At 35.5% G+C, this 26,464-nt stretch overlaps 1 protein-coding gene across 6 annotated transcripts in view; it reads right to left on the bottom strand.

The window, feature by feature from the left end:
• The window catches only part of LOC138710789 (protein PRRC2C-like), a 141,037-nt gene that overhangs the window by 22,497 nt on the left and 92,076 nt on the right, over positions 1–26,464 (bottom strand). For all 6 annotated transcript variants that reach the window (XM_069841899.1, XM_069841900.1, XM_069841901.1 and 3 more), the window contains 6 exons: positions 23,887–24,095; positions 23,675–23,789; positions 16,071–16,190; positions 13,903–14,040; positions 11,006–11,185; positions 9,436–9,627 (listed from right to left, as the gene is read on the bottom strand). In XM_069841899.1, coding sequence (XP_069698000.1) covers positions 9,436–9,627; positions 11,006–11,185; positions 13,903–14,040; positions 16,071–16,190; positions 23,675–23,789; positions 23,887–24,095 — 954 coding nt within the window. The remainder of the gene's footprint in view (positions 1–9,435; positions 9,628–11,005; positions 11,186–13,902; positions 14,041–16,070; positions 16,191–23,674; positions 23,790–23,886; positions 24,096–26,464) is intronic.

Genomic DNA, 26,464 nt, shown 5'->3' with positions numbered 1-26,464 from the left:
GCGATCGAAAAATTGCAAGTCATGCCTGCTGAGCCTTCGATAATAGAAGTTTGTACACTCAGTAGAAAATAGCACGAACTGACAATTCATTGTGAAATCTTCGATAAGTCTGTTACTAATGTCAATATCTTTTTAATTATACTACAGTCCATATGACTTATCATCAGGCAGCATATTTCTGTTCCCAAATGTACAGCGGATTGAGTAGTTTCTTCTGGTACATCTATTATGTCATGTGGATGCATAAGCAGGGTAGAAATTGCAAGCAGGTATGCATGAGGTCATTAAATAACAATGATGTAATGTATTATAAATATGCCCCTGTGACATCACATGACATAGAAAGAACGTTCTCTTAGTTTAAACAAATTTTATGTGATGTTCGTAAAAGATTTGCATTTCATAACCTCAGAATATATGTTTTCATTCACTGGAACAGGATAGGTTTTGACAAATGAATTATTTGTATATATTGTGTAAAATGGAAACATTGCTAATTTGTATATTGATTTTTGTTATTATTGTTCCTCTGTAACGCCATGTGACGTACGAAGAACAGCTTAAATTTTGAATGATAGTTATAGTAAGAGATATGAATTTCATAATCTCACAACGTATATTTTGTTCACTGTAATGGAACTGACTTCGTTAAATGAACTAATAGTATAATAATGTATATTATATACAGGGTGATTCATAAATACCTGTAAAAACTTTGCGGGTGTAATGTAGAGGTAAAACTAAAACTAAAATGTTCTATACAACTTTTCCCGAAGATCCTTACTTTCAGAGTTATGATGCAAAATGTCCCATCTTGCTAGGTATCAAAAACATGGACCAGTAAAGTCTTTGGATGTGTAATGCTAGCCTACATAGCGACAGCATTAGATGTTTGTTATTCGTACACCTCTATTACATACAATTGATTTCAACCTGATAAGACTTCGTTTACTGTACATAGGTATGTACTGATCTTAGAATTTTACAGATCCTGTTCAACTCATTCCGAACTGTTTCATAGCTATTTTGATGTCACTGCTGAAGTTATGATACGTTCAGAATTTGAGTGGCATAAACGAGCGCCTTCAGACGACCCCAAAGGTAGAAGTCTGGTGATCGGGATGGCCAAGCAACTGGTGTTGCACAATCTATCTTCTGTACACAACTGAAGCCTAACGACAAAATGAATGTGTACCTCCAGGATGTGGTGACTGTAGGGACTGCAACAGTGCCATACAACTAAACATTATCTACGTACAGTAAACAAAGTCTTATCAGGTCAGAATCAACTGTAGTGGGGTGTACAAATAAGAAACATCTAACGCAGTCGAAAGTGACACAGCCGAAGGCTTTACTGGGCCATATTTTTTATGCCTGGCAAGATATGGCACTATGCATCATAACTCTGAAAGTAAGGATTTGCGGGAAAAGTTGTATAGGACATTTTAGTTTTATTTTTACCTCTACATTACATCCACAAAGTTTTTACAGGTATTTATGAATCACCCTGTATATATATATATATATATAGAGTATTTACAGTTAATGTGTACCATGTTTACTATTATGTTCTATAATATATATTGTATATATGTTCAGTATTATTATAGATCTAATTATATTTCCTGTCATGTGTAGCACAAATATTTTGTAGAGTGCTAATTTCGCAGTGTTAGTGCATTTATATGGTTAAAAAGAAGCTGGACAGACCATTTCAATTTAGTACCAATTCCATTTACAGTTGTCATGCTCCATTATTGTTATGTACCGAACTAGGTTTTACCTTTTGCAGTGTCCTGACGTAAGCATTTAGGGTTAGAATTTGAACCCTAAAACTCCAGGATATAGTAACCGATAACTTTCCTAACTTACTTGGGAACAAAAATGCGCTGCCTACTTAGCATACAATTGTAATGAACACTTTAAATAATGTTATTACATTACATTAATTTAGCTGTAAACATTTTCGCCATTTCGGTATCATCAAACAAAATATTATATCTAAATGTGAATACAAACATACATTCTTACACAAATATGTGTAACATAATATATGAGTAGCTAAATAAGACGGACATCTGACCTCAATCGAAATTTAGATAGCTGTGGTTTTTTATACAATTTTTCATGCTCTTTCCAGTTATAGTGAAACCATATGCAAACTCTAACACCACATTTATAAAATAAATTGTGTTAAATATTACAAAGAACACTGTGAATTAAAAAATTGCCTCTAGATCAAAACTATGGAGATGACAGATGTCTGTCTTTGATATTAAATTACTCATATCTAAATTACATACTTTGATACAAATTCAACTTAGGTTACATAATTCAGTTATTAAAATGTGTATCTAAAATTGTTAAAAGAATATTGTCAGCATTATTTTCGTTATCACTCAATATGAGCAATTTCCTATCGGTACAATCTTTTAAACTTAACCTATTTACAACTATTCATATTAAAATTACGCTTAATTAATTAAACTTGAAATTAAAAACCAAGACTTTATGTCTATGCTTACATATACCATAAACTGGTGTTTCACATGTAGTTTTCCACTTTGTAGTTTTATGAAAAATTGTATTTTGTTCTTATAATCGTTGTATTGTACCATTTGCATAACAATTGTAATTCTATTAACCCAGATAAGCCCAAAAATTTTTTGTGATAAAAATACAGTAGCACATTAGTTACTCTCAAAAATCGGTTAAATGATGTTGAAATAAACTGAAACAAGGAACGTATATTTTCTAAAGCTAACAAATACTACCAACATTATCGCACAACTTATAAAATGTCCCTAACACCAACAATGACATAATATCCGAAGGCACTGCAACTGTCCTTAAAAAAGGACGGTGGGAAAATCTGGGTTAAAGACAGACTTACATGTATTTGAAGAATAGGTCCTGTAATTGTTACAATTTTATGTTTAATTAATTAAAATTTTGGATGTTGCATTCGAAAGTTAATATTTCTTCAAATGGTGTGCCTCAATGTAGTCAATGTACAGATGTGTAGAATCGAAAATGTAAAGAATGTTGTTACAGGAGATTTTATGCAATATGTCAAATGTCATGTAAGCGTACATGTGTTGGCTGTGTGACTGTGGTTGTTCGACTCGACTCAATTTTCCAGACAATAAAATATATTTCTGAGTCCAACACATCCACTTTACAAAGTGAGAAAGGGTTTCCCAACCACTGGGCCACGGCCTGGCACTGGGCTGTGGAACATTCAGGCTGTGCTACAAGAATGTAAAAGACATTAACTAAAAACTTAAAATTTCACTTGATATGTTTTTTGATAGATACATTTAAAACTGGGTTGGAAGTATTACTGCAACCAATTTCATTAATTTGAAACAAAGTGGATAATGAATTAATGCTGTGAGATAGAGTGAAAACTCAAACATGTCATCGTAACCAACATCAGGGTAGATGCCAGACTGACTGAACTGTCATCCTGCTGGTTGCTTACCCCACTTCAGTTCTATTTTCTTCGGCACTTGTGAATGTTCAAAATCATGTTTGCTTCCCATTGTCATTCCGTCAGTAGCTCAGACAGTTAACAACTTTTTGTTGTCATTTGTGAGAACTAATGGTAATATTAAATGGTGCACTTGTTGGCAATTAAACATAAATATGAGTGAACATCAAAGACATTAACTTTGTTCAGAAGAAGGCATGCTATGATATCTGTGATGTCAGCACAAAGCCTAATACATTTTACACAGGTTCTCTGAAAGTGACAATCCTTCTTTACAAGAAACAGACGTTTAAGTAAAATGTCGATTGAGCACACAGAAGTATAACGAAAGTTATTTACAATACTGATTCATATGACCAATTATTATTAGAACCTCAGTACACTGTATATGCTACCATTTTTTAAAATGGAGAAATGAAGCCACCGAACTTCACAGAAATTTGAATACAAAGCATTCTGAATTGGCAGGTAAGTGCACTGTGTTCTTTACAGAGCAGAGAGATGCCCTAAAAGTTGAAAAAAAAGTTCTTGTTTGGATGTCTAATGCCGATAAAGCTTTGTTATCATTTTATCTTGTGGCACTCCAAATTGCTAATGTAAGAAACTTCACAACACAGGTGAGGATCTTATTAACAATAATGTTTAATTTCTGTGCACAGCAATGTATTTGGTCCCACAGCTTGTAGTTGAAGTGAAAAATATTTTCTTTTAGTCAGTTATTTAATGATGCTGTATCAACTATTAGGTTATTTAGAGTCGATGGAATTGCTGACAGTGCAACAGTATTTAACAAACTGGGGCCCAGGATTTGCAATGAATTACCTGACATTCGCCTTACAGTTGGGAAAAACAAAACTTGGAAAAAAAAACCCAACCAGGTAATTAAACCAAGCACGAATTGATCCCACACCCAAGCGCAACTCCACAACAGCAGACATATGCGCTACTTACTAAGCTATGCCAGTGCCAAAAAATTAAATATCCCTTAGTCATACAACATGATTGAACGGCATATAAGTAATGTGACAGAGAACACTGAAGATTAATTAAGCAGGTAAAGAAGTCGAAGTGATTTCATTACAAATGGATGAATTTGCTGAGAGAAATTAAAACAGTATATTAAACATTAAATCCAGACATTTGAGATGGGCAGGGCATGTAGCACACATGGGCGAAGCCAGAAATGCATATAGTGTGTTAGCTGGGAGGCTGGAGAGAAAAAGACCTTTGGGGAGGCCGAGACGTAGATGGGAGGATAATATTAAAATGGATTCGAGGGAGGTGGGATATGATGATAGAGATTGGATTAATCTTGCACAGAGTAGGGACCGATGGCGGGTTTATGTGAGGGCGGCAATGAAAGTGCGGGTTCCTTAAAGCCATTTGTAAGTAAGTAATATTATTTTCCTAAGCATGGTATACTGATTACTGTGCTGGTGACATGGAAGAGGATATTGTGTGTTTTTCACCTATTCGAGCTACAATTAATAAGTTTTTAAAGAAATACATTCATACCTTGAAAAATCATGGATTGGACTGGAAAAACTGCACAGGACTTTGTGCTGATGGAGCCGCTTGCATTACTGGGCGGCATTCTGATGTAGCAACAACAGTAAAACAAAAGAAGATGGTGATGATATAATACTGGCACAATGTGATATTCATAGCGAACATTTGGCAGTGAAAAAATGATCACCGCAGCTGAATGAAGTTCAACAAGAACTATGAATTTCATTAAAATCAATGCTGTATTGAATTCTTTGTGAAGAAATGGGTAAGACCATCAGCATCTGCTTTTCCATGCAGACGTAAGATGGGTGTCAAGAGTAGAGATGCTTCAGAGATTATTTAAATTTAGAGAAGTTGAGTTGCTTTTGAGGGAAAAGTAATCAGATTTCACCAAATGTTTACAAAGTACAGACTGGATCACCAAACTAGCATATCTCAGTGATATTTTTATCTCAATTTAAGTATCCAAAGGCAGATGACAACTTTTTCCACAGCATACAACAAGGTCGAAGTATTCAAGAAGAAAATCACACTATGCAGACATAGTTGCAAAATGGAGGTTTAAAATGTTCGGGGTAGTGCCAGATTTTGCGAGTTAATGAATCTGCAAAATCAAGCAATGAATAAAAAAGTGGTCTCAAAAATCGTCTCGAACTATCTCAATGCACTTTTAGAAGTATTTTATTTATATATATTATTTTTCTGAAAGCTATCCTCTGACACATGTGGTTTGAAAATCCTTTTCTACAACAGCAAAACATTCTCCATTTCTCAAGACAAAACAAAGAAATCGGCTAAAACTGAACAACTGTTTGCACCTAGCAGTCACCAAATTTGAACCAAGTCTGGGTATCACCTAGTACAGTTCAAGATCTTTTCTTACAGCTTTTTATTCAATTTTATTTCTTACTTTCCTTTATATCTATCTAGTTTGTTAGTCTTAATATTTCTGTTCTATTATAGCTATTCTTATTTAGTATGAGTAGAAGTGATTTGTATTGATTGAAATTTAATACTGTAATTCCATTAAATTTCAAATTAGCGCTTAGTAATTAAATTTGTTATTTGCAATTAGTATACTAAAAGATCATGTTTCATTTGTCACATTACTTTATTATCCCTGATTTATAACTTGTACGATAGTGGGCACCAGCAAAATAAACTGAGAGCAAGGTGAGCTGTGGGGTTGCTAAGTTTGAGAATCACTGGTCTAGGAGTATGTCAGTGTCAATTTGCTGGAGTATTTGCAATGAAGATTCATAATTCTTCGGTGTTCACTATTATACAAACATACATACATAATGTTCTGCCAAATGGCATGTATTTCACTGCAAACCCAGCATTCTCCAATCTTTCCTATTTTCTACCTTCCTCTCCACATATGATCCATATATATATTTTAATGTGTCTATCATCTGATTTCTTCTGCCCCGAACTCTTCTCCTGTTCACCATTCCTTCCAGTACATCCTTCAGTAGGCAGTTTCTTCTCAGCCAGTGATACAACCAATTCCTTTTCTCCTCCTGATCAGTTTCAGCATCATTCTTTCTTCATCCATTTTTTCCAACACAGCTTTGTTTTTTATTCTGTTTGTCCATTTCACATGCTCTATTCTGCATATCCACATTTCAAATGCTTCTAGTCGCTTCTCTTCACTTCATCGTAATGTCCATGTTTTTGTTTCATTACGGTTAATCATAAAAGCATGAGAAAAGGGGGGGGGGGAAATAAATTAAAAGCTTCATTTCTGCATTACAATTCTGAGAAATACTTTTACATAGGTAACCTAGCCATATTCACATTCAGTTCTGGAATGACTTCCAGCATTTGTACTCTCAACAATTCTCGGATATTGTGGAACATTCATATTGTTGCCATATTATGACAGCTGTATGAACAATGTGACTCGACAATTCTACGAAATTTCGAAAATTTGACTTAGCGAACCTAAGATGTAAATTTTGAATAGGCTGAAAAAATCTGCTTACCTTGTATCTTTTTAGGCAGCAATTTATTGGCTTTTCTATCGAAATTGTTTGTGACACAGACCCCACAAGAAGATGATAACCACCTATTTTCACCCCCAAACAAAATACAGGTATAACAATATAACTTAATTATCTCAGAGTACTCTGTCAGCCAAGGACATTTCTCATACCATGAAAATTGAAATTTTCTATTTTGTATTCCTCCATCCGCATGTTAATATGTAAATGTAGTGTCAATCTCTTATCTTTGTAAGCTCATTTTGTTTCATATGCCCAGCTTGAAAATGGTTTCTATTTTAATTCTGCAAATAATGATCTCAATGTTCTTTCAGTATGAGCCATTTCACACAAAATTAGTATGTAACACTCAACAATGCACCACATTCACAGAACACGAACATAGTGCGGAGTATTGTATCGTGGTTGAGGCTAGCCCTGGTCCTGCTACTGAGTTGTAGAGAATCGATACCCCCTTCTCCCCAGCCTTCCCTCAAGCTTGCGAGTACCGCTGCGTGCGAATGAGGCCATCACGTGTCGTTATGAGGCTTTTGCCACAAGCCTCTCGCAGTGGAATGACTACCAACAGTGAATTTAATATATATGGAAGAATCAGAGTAAAACTAAGTATTACGATACATCGTTATTACGAACTTATACTGTTACTAGATATAACTCGAATGTTTTGAATAGGCTAAGACTCAAAGCCTCTTATGAGCTTCACCATTGGTTATTTTGTACGTAGATCTCTCAGTCACATGGTCGGATGGTCAGTCAGTCAGTCATTTTTCTGTTGTTCCCAGTGCAACAAGTGGTTAAGTACTAAATTTGTGTTGTGCAATGGATAAATGATTATTACATACTCTTACTAAAAGACCATGAATAGATAATTCTGTTTAGTGTTTAAGTGATAGCAACAGTGAGTGCAGATGAGTTGAGGCTTAGCTTTTCCATACTGATATGGACAACTATCCCAAAACAAAGTAGAGAGAGTAAGGTTGTCGAACACATGTATGATCCTGTACATTTATCACTTGAATTTACTTATACAGTGAGCCTATTCCTCAGCAGTACATAATATGTTTTGAAACATTTTCCAATAGCTGCATGAAACCATCTCTCCTCTGGCGGCACTAAAAAACAACAACAACACAGTTTACTAACAAGCGTGTAGGAATTTTTTCAGCAGAAAGAAGGTGATATAATGACCAATACTTACTTACTTACTGGCTTTTAAGGAACCCAGAGGTTCATTGCAGCCCTCACATAAGCCCGCCATTGGTCCTTATCCTGAGCAAGATTAATCCAGTCTCTACCATCATATCCCAAAGACCAATAAGGGAAAAACTAATGTCCTTTTCGACATTAAATAGGAGAGCAGTAGAAACATCATTCAAAGATAGTCTAAAAATAGGACAAACGGGAAATTCACACACCAGTGGAGAAAAATTAGTTTTATCAGCTGTGAAAGACAGAGTTCCTCAGTACTGGAAGAACCAGTTGTTAAACAGCTTAATGCAAGATCCCTTTATGATATACTCTGTCACGAAGAATAAGTTTCAAGAGAGACAATGTTAAGAAGTGATTGAAAAACTGAAGCATATTAAGTACTTTGCTCTCCAGCTTGATGAGTCAACTGATGTAGCAAATTCAGCCCAGCTTATGGGCTTTGTTGCATTTGAAGATGGAGTGAATGTTCGTGAAGAGTTTTTATTCTGTGAACCACTGACTGCTCACATAACTTCTGCAGACATCATCTTCATAAATGATGGTTTTGTAAATACTAGAGTTGAAATGAGGGTCAGTTTCCAAAGTTAGAAAATGGTTCAAACAAGTCTGTGCTTCGAATACACCAATCAATGGCACCGTGGTTCGTGCTAAAACAGCGCATTTAGCACTACAGATGGGAATTTTGGGCTTCAAATGATTGAATGAAAGGTTCAAGAACTGTCACAGTCTAACGTACAGATGTTTCGGAGGTGAGGCTGCAAGTGTGACTACTGACACTGTTGAATGGTAGAAAAATAAGACACTTCCATCCATTATAGAAAAGTACAGCTCAAATGATGTTTTTTAAAGCAGATGAAAATTCCCCTCCCCCTCCCCCCCAGTAGTACATTTTCCAGTATATGACGTTCAAATTTTTGTCCCTAGAAAATCATACTAACGAGATTCTACAATAATAATAATAATAATAATAATAATAATAATAATAATAATAATAATAATAATAATAATAATAAAAAAAAATGTTGCTATTATTAATGAAATAATGAACTATTCTCTTAATAGTTACACACTGAATAGCAATTCACACCGTTAAAGGGACAATGATGTACCATGTGCACACACACACACACACACACACATAAACAAAACCATTTTACCAAGGAATTACCACTGTTCATATTTCAGATGGATGATACAAAATGTAATCTTCCCACAAACCTGAGATGGTTGAGGTGCTGACGGCAAAGCACTCTGTTGATACGGGCCACCTCCTTTGGTGCCAATTGCTCCAATCTGCTGAGTTGATGGTTTTACACTAGCTGACATTAGGGAGTTCGATGTTGAAGAGATCAGAACTGTGCTGGGATTGTTACTCAACTGTTGTGATTGACCAAATGGTCCCTGTGGAGCCTGTAAAATAAGAAACAATTCTACTGAATTTTCTCTTCATAAATTATAGTATTTTACGCCCAAGATCCCTGAAGGATGTTTAATCGGAACAATTTTCTCGAAAATACAATATTCTCAATTTAAATGCAGTTTATACCAATTGCAGAGTATTAAAAAACATCTATCATGTGACAATATTTAAATTATACCCCTTGATAAACATGTGTACAATACATATACTGTTCATCCAAACTATGTACAGTAAATCAATCTTTTCGAAGGAAGACTAGAGTGGCTATTCTCATTTTGAATGAAAATGTCCAAATTTATAATGTTACCCTGGCTATCCTGTTGGTTTGACCTGAAGATCCATTTTAAACCATTTAAAAGAAACCGAAAACTATATTCCTAACAGATCATTTATACATATGAGTACTGTGTTAATTATTTACTGAATTTAACTACTTTTATGTTTTGGACCACAATCAAACTGAATTAGTCACCACACGTTTTGAATGGTGGTACATGGGAAAGGGAGATTCTTTAAATTAATGAACAGATGCTGCCCTCCTGGTATGGGCAGAAACAGCAAATATATTAGTTCTCATTATTTATTTTATTTGATTACAGATTTTGCAGGAAACGTGAAGAAATTTAGCGTTTATTTCAAATAATGTGTTTGGAAGAGACATGAGAGTGACTGCACAAGTGTTATTCTTCTTGTACTGGCTGTGACTGGAGAGTAGCTATCACTCTAGTATAACTCGTACTTCAGAAACTGTTGTTCTGAACATTTGTACAGAGTTTCTTCGGTGTTCTTTTGTTCTTGTGCTGTCAGTTTTTCTCTGCATAATCAGTTGCTGTATAGAAAAAAAAGCAATTCTTTATATTCTTGTATTTGTTGCAAAACTTAATTTGGTCCAGCCAAGAAATTCACAAAATGTGATGATATATCCACATTTCCGATTAGCTGATTTCTGACCTCATGTCAACATGCCTCAGCAAAGGTGAACAATCATGTTAGCAGTATAGTGATAGCAATGTGGTTAGCACAATGACCCCTCTCTCAGTTGTTATAACTGTCTTTCGAAGCTGGATTTTGACTATTCATCTCAAATTCATCATGATTCTGGATGGACATTTTTTTTTATTTATTTCTTAAAAATGTATTTTTGAAACAACTGTTCATCCCTTACACACATTTTTTTACTTCACTTAAACGTAACATGCAACAAAAACTGTATGTATTTGATTTTTTTTTTAAGATTTATATGTAAACAAAGTAAAAGAACATGTTAAAAGCATGATATAATTAACTCAGAACACAAAACTGTGACTATGTAGATATATCAACTTGAGAAGTTCAACAATGTACTTATAATGTAACTACAGCACTTGCCTGAATACGGAACTGAGAAAGGGTGGATGGGTACATATCAGGAGCAGCATTTGGTGGTGGATGCGGTGCTGTCTGTAAATACATTGACTGCTGGTTGAATGCTGATGTCTGACCCAATCCTTGGGAAATACCATATGGTGGGAATTGAGAAAACTGTGATCTAGCTTGTCCTCCTAGCACCTACACATAAAAAATACAAAATTATATTACAATTATGTATAAAATATGGTAATGTTAATATAGAATACCGGTACATAAAGCAATTATTCATGTATGAACACACACACATATGTAAGTCAAAACTCTTCTAAGAAAATTTCACTAGTAGTTTTTTGTAGGAAAGTGGCATCAGGAACTAGAATGCTGTTATAATATTTTAGGAAACTTAACACAGTGAGACAGCATTTAGGCCTATAACTATATGTTGTTGTTGTTTTCTAATGCTAGGCGTTTGACAATAAAGTCATTTGACCTCTTGCACTCCAATATTTTTCAAAGATATTATCATGACCAGCCACTGAAGCACTGAACTATATAACAGATGATATATTCTCCTATTGCTCGAGGTAACAGTGCACTGCATCATGAGAAATTCGTCAGTAAACCAGTCAAGATGGCCATCTCCTTAGGAGCATACTCTAGAGGACCAGCATACTACAAATATTCATTTTTTGGGCAGTGAGGAGTAAGAGACCAGCAAATATTTATCAGAGGATGAAGAGGTAGTATGGCGATGCCTATGTATTGTGTTTAGAAACAGTATGTCAATTCAACTGTGACTGATGCAGCTTGTGCTGGTGAACCTCAATAGTAACAAACATTTTCTCCTTAGTGAGGTTTTTTTCTTTTCTTATTGATTTCATTAAGTTCTATAATTGTACTGATATAGTTAAACATTCTTCTGAAAATTTTCCTCTTATTAAGCAATCTTTCTAGCACATTGATTTTGCTAAGTTTCACAACTGTAGTGATACAATTATCACTCACATCTTCTCTTTTTTTTATTTTTTTATTTATTTTATTTAACCTGGTAGAGATAAGGTCATCAGGCCTTATCTTCCCCTCTACCAGGGGATTACAACTACAATATTAAGAATACAATTACAGTGGATGTAATAATTGCTGCTCAAATAGCCACCATTTACAAAATACATACTTTTTGTATTACACAATCACATGAAATTGTACACAGTAATTTAAAATGAAACAATTTCTTCAGACAATCATAGATCACATTCAATATAATGCAGAACTTCGCACTTGCTATGGGTATGGATGACTGTGCTGTAAAATGTGTTATAAAAATAGAGGAGGAGTCCACAGATATAACAAACCACATAACATACTGTATTAATGTTTTGCTCAGCCAACAGTAATTATTTTAAAACGATAGTCACACATCAGCCTCATATGGAACAAATAGTGTTATGACAAGTTAGACTGATATTTGAAGCACTTTTTCTTAATCAGTATTAATGTTATAGAAAAAAAATCTTCCAATACAAGATTCCAAAATCCTGGTATTAGGCCTACTCCTCAACAGCTGACAGCTGATGTCACCAGATCTATCTTGTCTCTCTCCTCGTATTTCATGTCCCTTTAGTGCAAGCCCCACTGTCTGTATTGAGATCCAAGCCTGGTTTACAGTATGATGTTTGAATTTTTACAAATAAATAAAAAAACTAATGACAATTGGACCCACATTCATGTGACATTTCTTGCTCACGAAGACCTATAGAACTGATTCCTGAAGCCAGATCATACTTCATGAATCACCCTGAACATGCCAGCTCCAGCTTCTATAGAGGAATTCCTTCCGAACTCATTTGTGTAGATACACAGCCAGTGTAGATACACAGCCACTCAACTTCTGGGAGATGCTCTTGTACTATTTCCAGTGTCAACTGTTTTAGTACCCGCTTTTTATTTCATTTTTCTTTATTATTATTATTATTATTATTTTTATTTATAGACTGACATTAAAATGCATAATACAGTCTGCAGGATTTTTGATGGGTCTTCAGTGATTGTATTCTTTAATTGTCTGATGATGCAATCGTACATAGCTCTAAGTTCAGCCCTGAGGGCATAAGTGTTTTCGTTTCAATTGAAATTTTACTTGATTACTTTGTTGTCTGTGTACAACTGAAGTGCTTTTACATTTGTTGTTCTTGCTGGTCCTTTAACAATTCTTAAGACTCTGTCTTTGTAATCTATTTTGTTTATTGTAGTTTCTCAAGCTGTAATTAGGACTTCTGCTCCATATTTGACTGGAAATTTGAGGCGTTCAGAAGTAAACATGATTAACTCCAGTTTTGGTTATTTCAGAGTTTCTAAGTTGGCAATGTATTAAAATGACCATATTTTCATTAGTCAATATGATTAATTCCATAGTTCAGTAAAAGGCCCACAGAATGCAATATTCTTCTTCACTACATCACAGAATTAATTATGTGTATTTAACTTTAACCTTGAATATCTCAAAATCTTTGGAAAAGGAGTTAATCATGTTGACTTCTGAATGCCTCATTTATGTATAATCTGTAGGTTTTGTTAAGTGTGTGTAACATAGCACCTCATTTCATTCCTGCTAAACTTTTCAAAACTATAATTTTTGGTGGTCTTTTCTTTCATTCTAGTGACATATAGGGGCTTGGCTTCATTTGTTATCTTAGAAGCACTTCTAGAATTTGATAAGTTCGCCATTTATGTTGATGTTGAATGTTTCACCTTGATGTCAAAGGGAAAAGTACTGATTGCTTTTATGTAATAACTTGTCATGTTTTCTGTAACCCATTCGTTAAGTTTTGTCATGGCCATGAACATGGTTTCTTGTAGTAGAATATTCTGTTAAAAAAAGTTACTTTTGACTTTTCCCGTAAATTGTTAAGATATACCTGTGTGCCATCAATTTGGAATGCCCCATATAGTCCACCCTGTGCTGGAATCTGCTGAGAGGAATTGTAAAGCACTGTGGGTGGTGATGGAATGGCAGAAATACTGCTGAACTGAGCTGCTGTACCTCCCAAAGTGGGCTGAAAGAGACAAAAGATAAAATATAAAAAAAAAAAATAAAATAAAATAAAACATTAGTTTCAACAAAAAACCTGAGGACCACTATGTCAAAATCATACGAGCTGGAAACACTCAAAGAAAACTGAGAAAATGTGGTTACTTCACTTTTAGTGCACAAACTAATTGGACATCATTCTGCAGAAAGAAACCAATCCACACAATACTGGAAATAAGAAAAACGGAGTTAAAATTAAATTTCAATACAAATATTGCTCTTAAAGTTAGTTTTATGTAATGAATTCTTAAATTATTTCAATTCTACTACGAACTGAGAGATGAATGGCTAAATTAATGCAGTATAAGAAAGTTACATGCTTATCTCAGTTTTTCTCAAATTAGTTTCTTTCTACAGAATGTCACCAGTTAAGTTCAAAATACAGATGAGTGGTTATTCATTCACACTCATCTAGACATGTCACTGTGCGTAAACCACAGTTGTAAGATTAATTATTTTGTGATATTTTAACTTTCAATATACCGGTACATGTATAAGTTACGAGGGTCATTACAAAAGTTCTGCACACTGCACGTTTTGTTTTTAAAAAACGTATTTATTTTTCTTGTATTTCCATCAGAGAATCTTCATTACTGATGCATTTGACTACTCTTTTCACCTTATCAGAAACATCCTGAATGGTACTGAAACATTTCCCACGGAGCGATTTCTTTAATTTTGGGAACAAACCAGTCTGGTGGGCTCATGTCAGGAGTGTATGACAGATAGGGAAGAACTTCCCATACATACTTTTCTAGAATATCCGTTACTGTACAGACAGCATGTGACCTTGCATTATCTTGCAAAATAAGAATACCAGCTGTGAGTATGTTGAGCCTTCTCTGGCGAACTTCAGCCACGAAACACTTCGTAGAAACCTTCTATAGCATGCCACTATTATAGTGGTCTCCCTGGGCACTCTATCTGTTGCTAGCACTCAATTCTCGCCATAAGTCATAAACATTATCAGCTTACTTTCGACTATAAATAGTGTCATTTTTTTTGGGTCAGGAGAATTGCTATGTGAGATCTGACCTAACTGATATTCTTCTTCAATTCAGTTTCCATTAAGAGAGATTTCATTTCTGGTTCAAAATTTCATATCCATATTTCGTCTATGACAACAATTCTGCTTAAAGCTACAGTACGATTATTTAGTCCTGACAGTCGCCGGAGATATGCACCTGGGTCAGGCGAATCCATTTAGTTATGCCAAGGGGTGTTTGGGTTATTCACTCGCTTGTCTTCGGAGTGATAGGATGTCATGCGTGCGGTACAGCAGTATGTTTCTAGTACAATATTAAGCTGTACTGCATTCCTCGCCCTTATCTCTGTTCCGGAGCTCTCCCCACTACTCCTATTACTTCCCCTCTTTTGCGTCGCTGAGCTGTTAGGACTAAATAATCGGTCTGTACTCGCCTTTCATGTCATAGTGCTGAAGCAATCCTTCTGTAATCTGCTTGCTGCTCTTCACTCACATATGTAATCCATTTGCAAGCGACTTTTCTCTTCTCCAATTTTTGGGTTACAATTCTGAGAACTGAAGTAATCGACATGTTTGCTACATATGACATTTTTTCATACGTTTTCTAAAATTCTGTTGTTCATTGCATTTGATGATCACTCGCTTCTTAGGTCGTCTTACCTAACCTTGTAGAAATGAGTAGCCCACCATGACACAGTGCCAAGATCGACGACATTATCCCCACAAATTTAAAGTAACACATTATATGAATTTCAGTAGGGTTCTCTTCCTTACAGAATCACAATTTTAATGTAATACCATTGATCTGATGAGATTCATTTTCTTCTTACATTTCAAGGCAGAGACTTTAGAACAGCGGCAAGTTAGCCAGCAAATGTACACCCAACATTCCAGACTGAAATTAGATTCACAGCTGGCATGACAATAACTGTAGCAATTTTATCATCCTATGAGCCACGCATGTGCAGTGTGCAAAACTTTCCAAATGACCCTCGTATTTCTACACATACTTGATAATTTATATGTCCAGGTTGTGCATTGGACGAGTTGAAGGGAGGTGGTGAAAGAGGTCCTGGATGCCCAATAGGTGATGGACCAGCAGACATCACAGCTTGCTGCTGGGGTTTCACCTGTGAAACAATCAGATGCCCATTAGAAAAAAAAAATACACTACATCAAGAAACTGTAACTAAAAAAGTAATGTTTACAAACAGAAATGATACAACATTGCAAAATTATGGTACTTAATCATACAAAGTATGTTAAAATTTTGATGATGCATATGAGAAGATGTAGAATTAATTTTTTTATAATGTATATTACCTCATATTAAATGGAGGAAAAAAAAGAAGCCTATCACTTTTCACTGTTGAGATTCTTTGTAGTGACTTTTATAAATCATTCTTAATACTCCACAATATTACTTATTATAAAAATAAACTCAATCAAGAAACTGTAACTAAAAAATAATGTTTATGGACAGAAATGATACATATCAAAATTATGGTATTTAATCTTATAAAATATTAAGTCACTCAGAAAGTAGCGCTAATTTTTTTTTTCAGCAAAGAACAAAAGATACAAAAATGATGTTTCCGGTTCTTCATAATTCATAATTGAAGTTTTCTGCATTTATGTAAGGAAATACATATGATTCCAACAAATAGCGAGAACAATTTATTCCCTCTGAAAATGAGTTCTAACTGAATTATTAATTATAGAGAAAGGAACTGTAGAAAACACTCATAAATGTTTGTGTGTTGTGTATCCAAATTGTGCTGTCTATAGTACTACAGGTCACTGGACAAGAGAGTAAAGGAGAACTAGAATGGAAAAATTGTTAAAATAAATGCATTTAAATGTGAGCACTCACAATTAACGAGAAACTTGCTGAGTCAGGGAATGGGAATGTAAGAGTTGGCCAAGTTTTAACTTTGTCGTTCTCGTTTCTGATCACAGCCTACTAGATTCATTCTGTTGTCATCAAAAAGCTATTTGGTCGTTGCATATTTTGTAGCAAGGAGGACGTAACATAATTTCTTCATCCATTGCTTGTAACTAACCCAGAAATTCAGTAGAATCACTTTCGATACATGTTACATGTATATGTGACCAGATTACCACGTGAATTGAATTCTTAAATATTACGTCCCTTAAATTTCAAAGTTGGTTAACCTGTATTTATGTTGGCTGGCTTGTACTCATGAGAGAATGCCATTGGTCAAGTATATACAAATAACATCAGAATGCGTAATATCGACTTCACATATCGTTATTGACATCCACATTGATATGCACAACCGTTTCCATTCTTGCTTTATTGTGAATAAAAAATCTTCATGTTCACATTCTCTGCTTATGTTCTTGTTCCCGGTTTATTGTGGATCAGCCTTTAAAGCTTAAGGAACAGGATAAAAAAAGATGGTGATGGGTTTTGTTTTAACATTGTTAGATTGAATCGTTGTGATATTTTCTGTCTGTAAGCTGAAGACCAGATTTGTGAGTTTATTTGAAATAGATAATGCATTTAAGGTATTTCTTAAGTGATTATGATGTATGTTATCAAAAGCTTTCCTTATATCAATGAAAATAAGTCAGATCTTTTGAATTTGTTTTGGATTCACATAGCAGAGAATCTAGAAATGCAGTGTTGATGTGAGTACCAGAGGAGTTGGTGAAACCTCTTTGGTTGGAGTTAAAACTCACGAATTTGCGGATACGCCAGTCAAGTACACATTCAATTACTCTTCTGATCACTGAACATATTGTGATAGGCCTTCAGTTTGTTAAATCCATTGTATCACCACCTTTATGGATTAATATGGTTCAGGCTTGTTTAAACTTGGAGGGTATGAAGCCAGTTTTTAACATTCGTGTAGCAATAGAAGCTATTTCTATTGCTGTTTTATTTTTAATTACGCTCGCAATGATGTGATCAGGGCCAGGTGATGTATCTACTGCTATACTCCTTAGGGCTGTCTCAATTTCCACTTACTGTTTCCACGAACATGTCGTCCATTTCAATTTGTTCATCTACTTTTAGAGTGGAAGAATATTCAGTACGAACCATATGATTAGGCTGTCCATGTGTATCAGAAGAGTATTAAATATAGCTTCAGTTGAAACACTGCAATTTTCAGCTTTAGAACGTAGGGCAGACCTTACTGCTTTCCTCCGTTGGTTGTAATACTGTAGAGGTATTGTGTAAGTTGAAACATATTTTTCTCTGTTTCAGTCGATCTTTTTTAGTTGTACATTTTGGATTTGTAGTTTGTTTATATTTCTTTTGGTTATGTGTTAATTTTGTTTTTCCGATATTGGTAGTACTTCTGAGCTGGGTGTTTTGGACCTGGAAGGAAATCAATCGCTGTAGCCAAGAATTCAGTCCACTGGTTGACATTAAGATCGTAGTCTTCATCATTAACATCAAGAATAAATCTATCTCGCCATTCTGTCATTTTCTAGTTAAATTCTGTGCACACAGTGCGATTTCCAATATTGTTATGTTGAGGGGATGATGAGTTACAATCCATATCCTCAGATATCTCAGAACTATGGTTTTGTTTTCTATGATGTGACAATAAGGTCTGGCGATATATTTCATGGTGGACTTTGCTGATATGAATTTTTAATCCATGTTTACTTGACTAGAAACAGCCACAGCGTGGACACTGAGATGGATCAGAGGCTTTACTCCCCTGTATACTTTGAAAATTATGAGAAGTCTCGCTTTCTCGTAAAGACTTTCTTTGCTGAAAAGTATCATTAGTAATACAATCAATGTTGTTAACTGAGTTTTGAGATGACGACTTATGACTTCTAGCTATATGTATGTGAATACCTCTTTTTGTAAAATTTCTATTACAAATGGTACATTTTATTATATCTGAGGAATTAACAAAAGATGTGGATGTAGATGGATTAACATTAATTTTATTCATGACAACATTATAATACTGGTTGCCAATGTAAACAATTCTTTCATATGGTTATCAATATTCTATATTGGAGAAATAAATAAATACATAAAACTTATACTCAAGTGTCACTAACATCATCACACGTTCCCATCAACTTATACTTCACATCCAAAATCATAACTAAATAAATTAACTGTTGAATACAATGAAATCACAAAAAAAAATAAAAATAAAAATAAAAAAATAACGAACTAAACATAGGCCATATCTCTCTCAATAGAGTTTCTTCTGTTATCATATTTATTAGTTCACTTAATTCACATATTCCCTACTTCAGAATCCTCGTTCTTTCATTATGAGATATAGGAAATTATTGTGGTGTGCGATTTGAAGACCTGTGATTTTGTTGCTGTGATAGGTTTGTCACTGGTTCTGACTGTGACTAGTTCCAAAATCACAGCTCCGAGAAATTGCCTTCTCTGCCCGATATGTGACTCATAGGGATGGTTACTGATGTACATATTAAATGACAGCTCCAGAGTCCAGAGAAATGCAAGTCAGAAGATTAACTTTAAGAACAACGTAACTGAGATCGAATTAATTTTCATCACACTCAGAAGTTCACAATCGACAACTCTTTTATACTGAAGTCTCATGCACTAGCTATATTCTTCCACGAATGGTTTATTTAATCAATTGTAAACATTCTTGGATGAATATATGCGCCACATATCGCAATAACAGCTCAGAGTGTGTTTCGTTTTCAATATACATGCTGCACTAATCACTAATGTTGATATAAGACATTGCACCGTGCATATCAATTCAATTCGCAGAAGAGCAATAAACATACACATGTCGGCTCGTGATGAGAAACATGAGTATTCCTTATCTATCAAAGCGACTTTTCTGGAGCTGCCACAGTTTGGAGCTGTGATGGCAAAATGCTTTCATACCCCATCTCTATTTTATTTAATTTCAACATACTTTTTATATATAAACAAAATACTTTGTTAACGGATTGCAGAAAAACCACAATGTGGTGACCTTGTTCTCAACTGAGCTTTCTATTTGTAATAAGCTGTGCAGTATAAGTAATTTGACGCACCACTTACTGTTAATGTAAAATATTACTACTGTAAGTGTAGTGACATCACTCACTGCAACTCTTGTTCAGAAATACTAAGTTTCCTCAGATGCTATTTTTCACTTCTTACAGGATATGTGGAGTACTCTTATATTCTTTGTCTTTCAGAGTTCCTTGCATATGAAAGTCAAGAAAAAAAGGCAAAAGCATGGTCCCTTTTCAACGGGATTTTGCAAGAGCACATACAGGTGATTAATTTATGGACAAACTTTGAACAGTATTCGATGATAGAATTATTTGTATAAATATTATATGATCCCCTTAATTCCTTGACCAAAACCCTTCCAACTTTTATCTCTAGGTAAATGAGAGAAAGTGTACAAAATATTTCACATACACTGGAAGAGCTGAAAAATAACATCTGGGAATATCACGTCTGCATTTCTCAACAGGAACTGCAGCTAAACCCTGTACCATTTAATTTGGAAGTACAAGTAAACATTGTCCCCATAATTTGTAATCTCCAAGCATGTGGAGAAGTACTTGCACTATTATTTGTTCTAAAGAAAAAAAATAACAGCTTGATCTAAATAATAGGATACATAATTATTTAAAATAATATTACATAGAACATACGTGGGGTATAACTTTAATAGTGGCAACACTGCTGTAAAAGCGAAACGAGACAGAGTTAATTGTTGTCACTTCTACCACTTGTTAGTCTATATCTGCCCTCCTCCCCTCTAAAAGGACTCTTCCGTCCGACTTACAGTACATGCGCTGTGGAGAGTTGAAGTTAGTCTCCTGTTAGTTACAGCTCTAAGCAGTTATGTTTCGCCGTGTTTACAAAGCAGGAACAGCGATCTTTGCTAAAAATTCAATCTGCCCGTGGTCGTACAGCACGACAATGTCATGATGGTGTTGTTGAGGCATATGAAGAGACGTCGTTACCATACACGACTGTGGCGAGGTGGGTTCGAGGCTTCAACGAGGGGTGTGACCCAGTGGAAAACATGGCTCGGCCAGGTTGTCCGAGTGTTAGTGAAGAGGAAATGCAAGCTGTTTCCATGCTATTAGACAACGATTGACGACAGATAGTGCGTGAATTAGTCCAGGAGATAGGAATATCGCATATGACTGTGTTTTGTATTCTAAAGAATAGCCTAAAAATGAGAAAAATTGAATCTTGGTGGGTTCCCTGGGATTTGACGGAGGCACAGCGATGGATACGATATGACACCGCTCAAACTCATTTGGAGTGTTATGATCGTGAAGGAGACACCTTCTTACGGCATATTGTTGCGCTTGATGAGGCATGGGCCAGGTTATACGAACTTCTACTTAAGCGCCAATCAAATGAGTGGCGTCATTATGGTCACCACGAAAAACAGTAGTGCGTCGTATCTCTATGAATGTGAAAGTTATGCTGATTGTTGTGTACGACTGTGACGGCGTCATCCTAACACATACCGTCCCGCAAAGACAGAATGTTAATACACAATATTTCTGTCATTTTTTTGGAGCATAATCTGAGACCAGTGTTGCGAAGAAAGCGCCCACACATTTTGCATAACCCTCCCATCATTTGGAGGATAACGCAAGGAAGCTCACGGCACACTTGTAGCTCTGATTTATACCGTCGCTGTGGGTGAGAAGTGCTTTTCTATCCACCACATTCACCGGACTTAAGCCCCTGTGATTTTGACTTAATCCCAAGATGAAAGAACAACTTCGTGACGTTCGATTCCAGACTGTTCCCGATATTCTGCAGGCAGTAGGGCGGTCCATCACAAACATCAACAGAAAAGGAGCTGCTACGGGGATACGACTTCCACATTGCTGACGAGTTGTAGACAATGCTGGTTACTACATTGAAGGACTGTAGAAGTTTTACAGATGTATCACTTGTACATTCGTAATGAATAAATGTTATTGTTTTCTAATGCCAGGCGTTTGACAATAAAGTCATTTGACCTCTTGCACTCCAATATTTTTCAAAGATATTATCATGACTAGCTACTGAAGCACAGATTTTGAGGTGTTCCGAATCCATTTCTTGGTTTGAGTTGCACAATGGGCAGTTAGGGGACTGATATATTCCAATTCCATGCCAAACAATCATGGCCTGTTGCCAATCTAAATGCAGCTACAGACGATTTTCGTGGTAAATCGGGAATTAACTGTGGATTTTGATGCAGAGAGTTCCATTTTTTCCCTTGGGACTGTGTTATCAAATTTTGTTCGTTGAAGTCTAAGTATGTAGATTTAATAAATCTCTTCACAGAGTAATACGTAGATTTAGTAACAGGTCTGTAAGTAGCAGTGCTGCCCTTCTTTGCTAAACCATCCGCATTCTCGTTTCCCAGGATTCCACAATGGGATGGTATCCATTGGAATACAATTCTTTTATTGAGTGATATTAATTGAGAGAGCATTTTAGTTATTTCTGCTGTTTGAGATGAAGGTGTGTGTTTAGAGACGATTGATAGAATAGCTGCTTTGGAGTCTGACAATATAACTGCATTCCTAAATTTATTGATGTGGCATAGAAGATTCCCGAGACATTCACTTATTGCAATGATTTCACCATCAAAACTTGTTGTTCCATATCCAAGTGATCTATAAAGTGAGAAGAGATAGCACGTAACACCTGCACCGGCACCTTGTTCTCTGGAGAACAAGGATCCGTCGGTGTATAAATGAAGCCAGTTTTGTGGAGGGTACCTAATATTAATTGTCTCTAAAGACAATTGTTTCAGTATTTCAGTGTTTACTTCTGATTTCAGTATTTCTTCTGTTAAATTTAGATTATATTCTATATTTAATAGAGTTAAAGGGTTTGGTTTAATAAATAAATAGTTGCCATTAATAAAGTTACAACCTGTGTAAAATACTTCTGCACTTGCTAACACCATATGGTAGCAGTTCGAGGTCAGACATGTCAGAATAACTGGCATATCCTCAACAAAACACATGTCACTGCCATTGTGTAGAAGAATGAATCCCTTGCCCTTGGCATTCAGGTTTTTAATCTCGTCGACAAGCCTCTAAGAAAAGCTTATTTTTTACGTACTGATAGTGGTGTCTGTCCATATGCTATTTGGTATACCCTGTATTCATCCATCTCTCATCCAAATAATAAGTATATATATATATATATATATATATATATATATATATATATATATATATTTTAGACAGTCATTTCTAAAAGTGTACGAGTTTTAGTTTTAATTGCTTATATTTCGTAATATTTTACATTACAAGTGTGGTGTGTTGAATAACCAATATTGCATAGCATATTACTAATAGTAAGCTCTCTGCATAAGTGGAATCTGCAAGTGGCTTGGAGGAGATTCGGGTCACCGTGTTGTGATTTCTCAACAAATGTAGTCACCCAGTATAAAAATCTTCAATCACTCAAATCTATTTCACTGATTGTCTAATACATGAAAATAATGAATTGATTAAATTAAAGCATGGATTTAATTACAAAACTAAAAAAGCACTCTGAAACAGTTAAAATGAAGTATTTCATTAAGAAAATACCACCACTTTTGACTCCACACTAAACATGAGAAATAATTAAAAATGAATATGAAATTACCTTACACACATTACTTGAAGTGGATGTGGGATCATTTTTGGCCATGCTAGGAACAGCAGAAACTGCTACACCTCCACTGTAATTATTCGGATTACCCTGCATTGGAGGACCAGGACTAAATCATGGAAAAGAAGACAATAAGTAAAGCACAGTAATTACTGATGCCATCTTACATTTACACAATCCGAACACAATATTCACTTGCTTCATACCTGTACACAACTTCCCCAGGATTCAACGGTGATCCATCATCACCTGACACAACTCCTGGTCCATCCACAGATTTAGCAAAAGACGAGGGATCAAGCCCAGCATCAACAGGATTTCCGAATGTGGGGGTAAATGATGAAGCAGTTGAAGCTACACTTCCATCTTCATTATGTTCGATCACTGTGGGCATTGCAGGCATGCTCTCCCAAACCTACAAAAATATTCACCTCAAATGAAGTATTATTTTATATTGCATTCATAAATATTTATATAAAAATTACTTCAGCATGCACACATTGTCTCGGGTACTGTGCAGAAGTATAGTGATAAACATGTATTTGTTCTATGTATAACCAAAAGTTGGTCAATATATGTTGTTGTTGTTTTCTAATGCCAGGCGTTTGACAATAAAGTCATTTGACCTCTTGCACTCCAATATTTTTCAAAGATATTATCATGGCCAGCCACTGAAGCACAGATTTTGAGGTGTTCCGAATCCATTTCTTGGTTTGAGTTGCACAATGGACAGTTAGGGGACTGATATATTCCAATTCTATGCAGGTTGGTCAATATATTGTATAGCAGAATAGTTCACAATGACATACAGTATTCCTCAAAATGAAAGAAACTGTGTTACAATATATAGAATCAGACCCACGGTCTGATGTGGACTGACTTGTAGTGTAACAGTCGAAGGTATTCGCGAAAAACACAGCCGAGTGGAGCACTCATGCACACACTGAGCATCTCCACTCAGTGCTCATTACCCTGCACTGACTAGCAAATACTCGTATTACATTACAATGTTCTGTTACAAGTCAGTTGCCTTTTGTGAAAATTATTATTTATTATTTACTTATTTCTGTGAAAATTTCGAAAAAGATTTTTTTACAGCACTACAATATTTTCTCTTCATAGTTCATACAATGAGAAAATAAAAGTACATCAGAAGTTTATCCATAAATATGTGAATTTTCTTCATGTCATATTTTGACATTCATAATACATCTAACTACGCATAGACGAAGTTATAGGGAGGTATGGGGGGAGGCAATGCCCCCCCAAACTGGTCTGAACTTTTTTTTTTTTCTATTAACGTTAGAAAATATTGAATTCAAAAGATTTTTCTTGGTTTTTTTTTTTTTTTTTAATGATTAAGTTTTCTGTGCTTAAATTGACGAATTAATGTCTTCAGATCATGTGTCTGGACAATAATATTTATTTTAAATTTCTGAATGTATAAGAATTTCTATACCTCATTTGAGAAATGGAAGCACTGTAATGTTTCTTTTGTAATGGCCTGCACTCATGTGTTAGAAGTTTGCCACTTGGAGAAATATGAATAACATACTGCAGAACAATGCAGAAAAAAGAAAAGTGATCTCGGTATAATGTGTAAGCTTAAATACGAGAGATTAAGTAAAGTAAATAGAATTTACATTTCATATGACCCTCGGGGGAACCTGTAACCCCTAGAGGGCGCGTCCCCAGGTGGCGGATCGGGGAATGCCTCTCAGAAATGAGTGGTAGGAGAGAAATGAAATATCTCCCGCGGACCAACAGGTAACTATCTATGCTAACCTGTCATGGCATAGAGATGCGTCCCACAGGAGGCAGAGGTGGGAACGGTCGGTGGACTCAAGTAAGCTCTCCCGGCTAGGTCTGAAGGACCCGCTGACCAAAGACAGGTGTGGTCCTCCTTTCATATAGGGGGTTGAGAAAGGACAGTACAACCGCCAATTCTTAAAAACATGGTGTCCTTCAAGAAAATGGTTCAAATCAGCTCATTAAAATGTTGCATCCCAAAGTAAATATTGGGAAGCAAGAAGGATGATGACTTCATTGTTAAATCCAGAGCATTAGATACACACACACATTTCATATGATATCTTCAGGAAGGTAAGCTTCAGGATGGGGAAAAGGTGTTGAGATGTATAGCGAAGTAACAGCTGCCAACAGTTGGATTGCAAACAAGAAAGGACTTTCGACTAGTGAATGGATATCTAGCCTGAAAATAACAGCAAATTTAGCAGCTGTTCATTCCATTCCTGGCAGATCTCTCAACGGTACCCGGTGCAGACATGGCTGCCCGGAGATTGAAACTTTAGCACACGTCTTGGGATTCTGTGAACAGGGATTGCTCTTGAGGAACTCTAGACATCATCTTGTAAGATCCAAAATTGCTGCAACATTAAGAAATAAGGGCTGGATAGTAGAAGAAGAAGAAGAAGAAGAAATCTCCTGTCTAGCTGAAAATGGGTCAACGAGACGAGTAGATATTTTAGTGTACAATGCTGACACTAAACAGGGCATCATTGTGGACCCCACGATACGTTTTGAAGTAGAATGTCATCAATCAGCCGAGGTCCACCTTGAGAAGAAGTCGATCTATGAGCCTACAGTCAACTATTTCAAGCTGAAATATGCTTTAATTCACGTTAAGGTATTCGGCTTGCTCATAGGTGCTCGAGGGACTATACCAGCTTTTTTAGAAGAATTTCGACAGCAGTTTGCTCTACCATCTCTGAGGGATGACATTGTGAAAATTGTGTTAAAAAAATCCTGCCAAATCCTAATTAA

This window comes from Periplaneta americana, chromosome 12 (assembly GCF_040183065.1).
Source record: "Periplaneta americana isolate PAMFEO1 chromosome 12, P.americana_PAMFEO1_priV1, whole genome shotgun sequence".
NCBI lineage: Eukaryota > Metazoa > Arthropoda > Insecta > Blattodea > Blattidae > Periplaneta > Periplaneta americana.
This window is presented reverse-complemented; position numbering and strand designations above follow the sequence as displayed.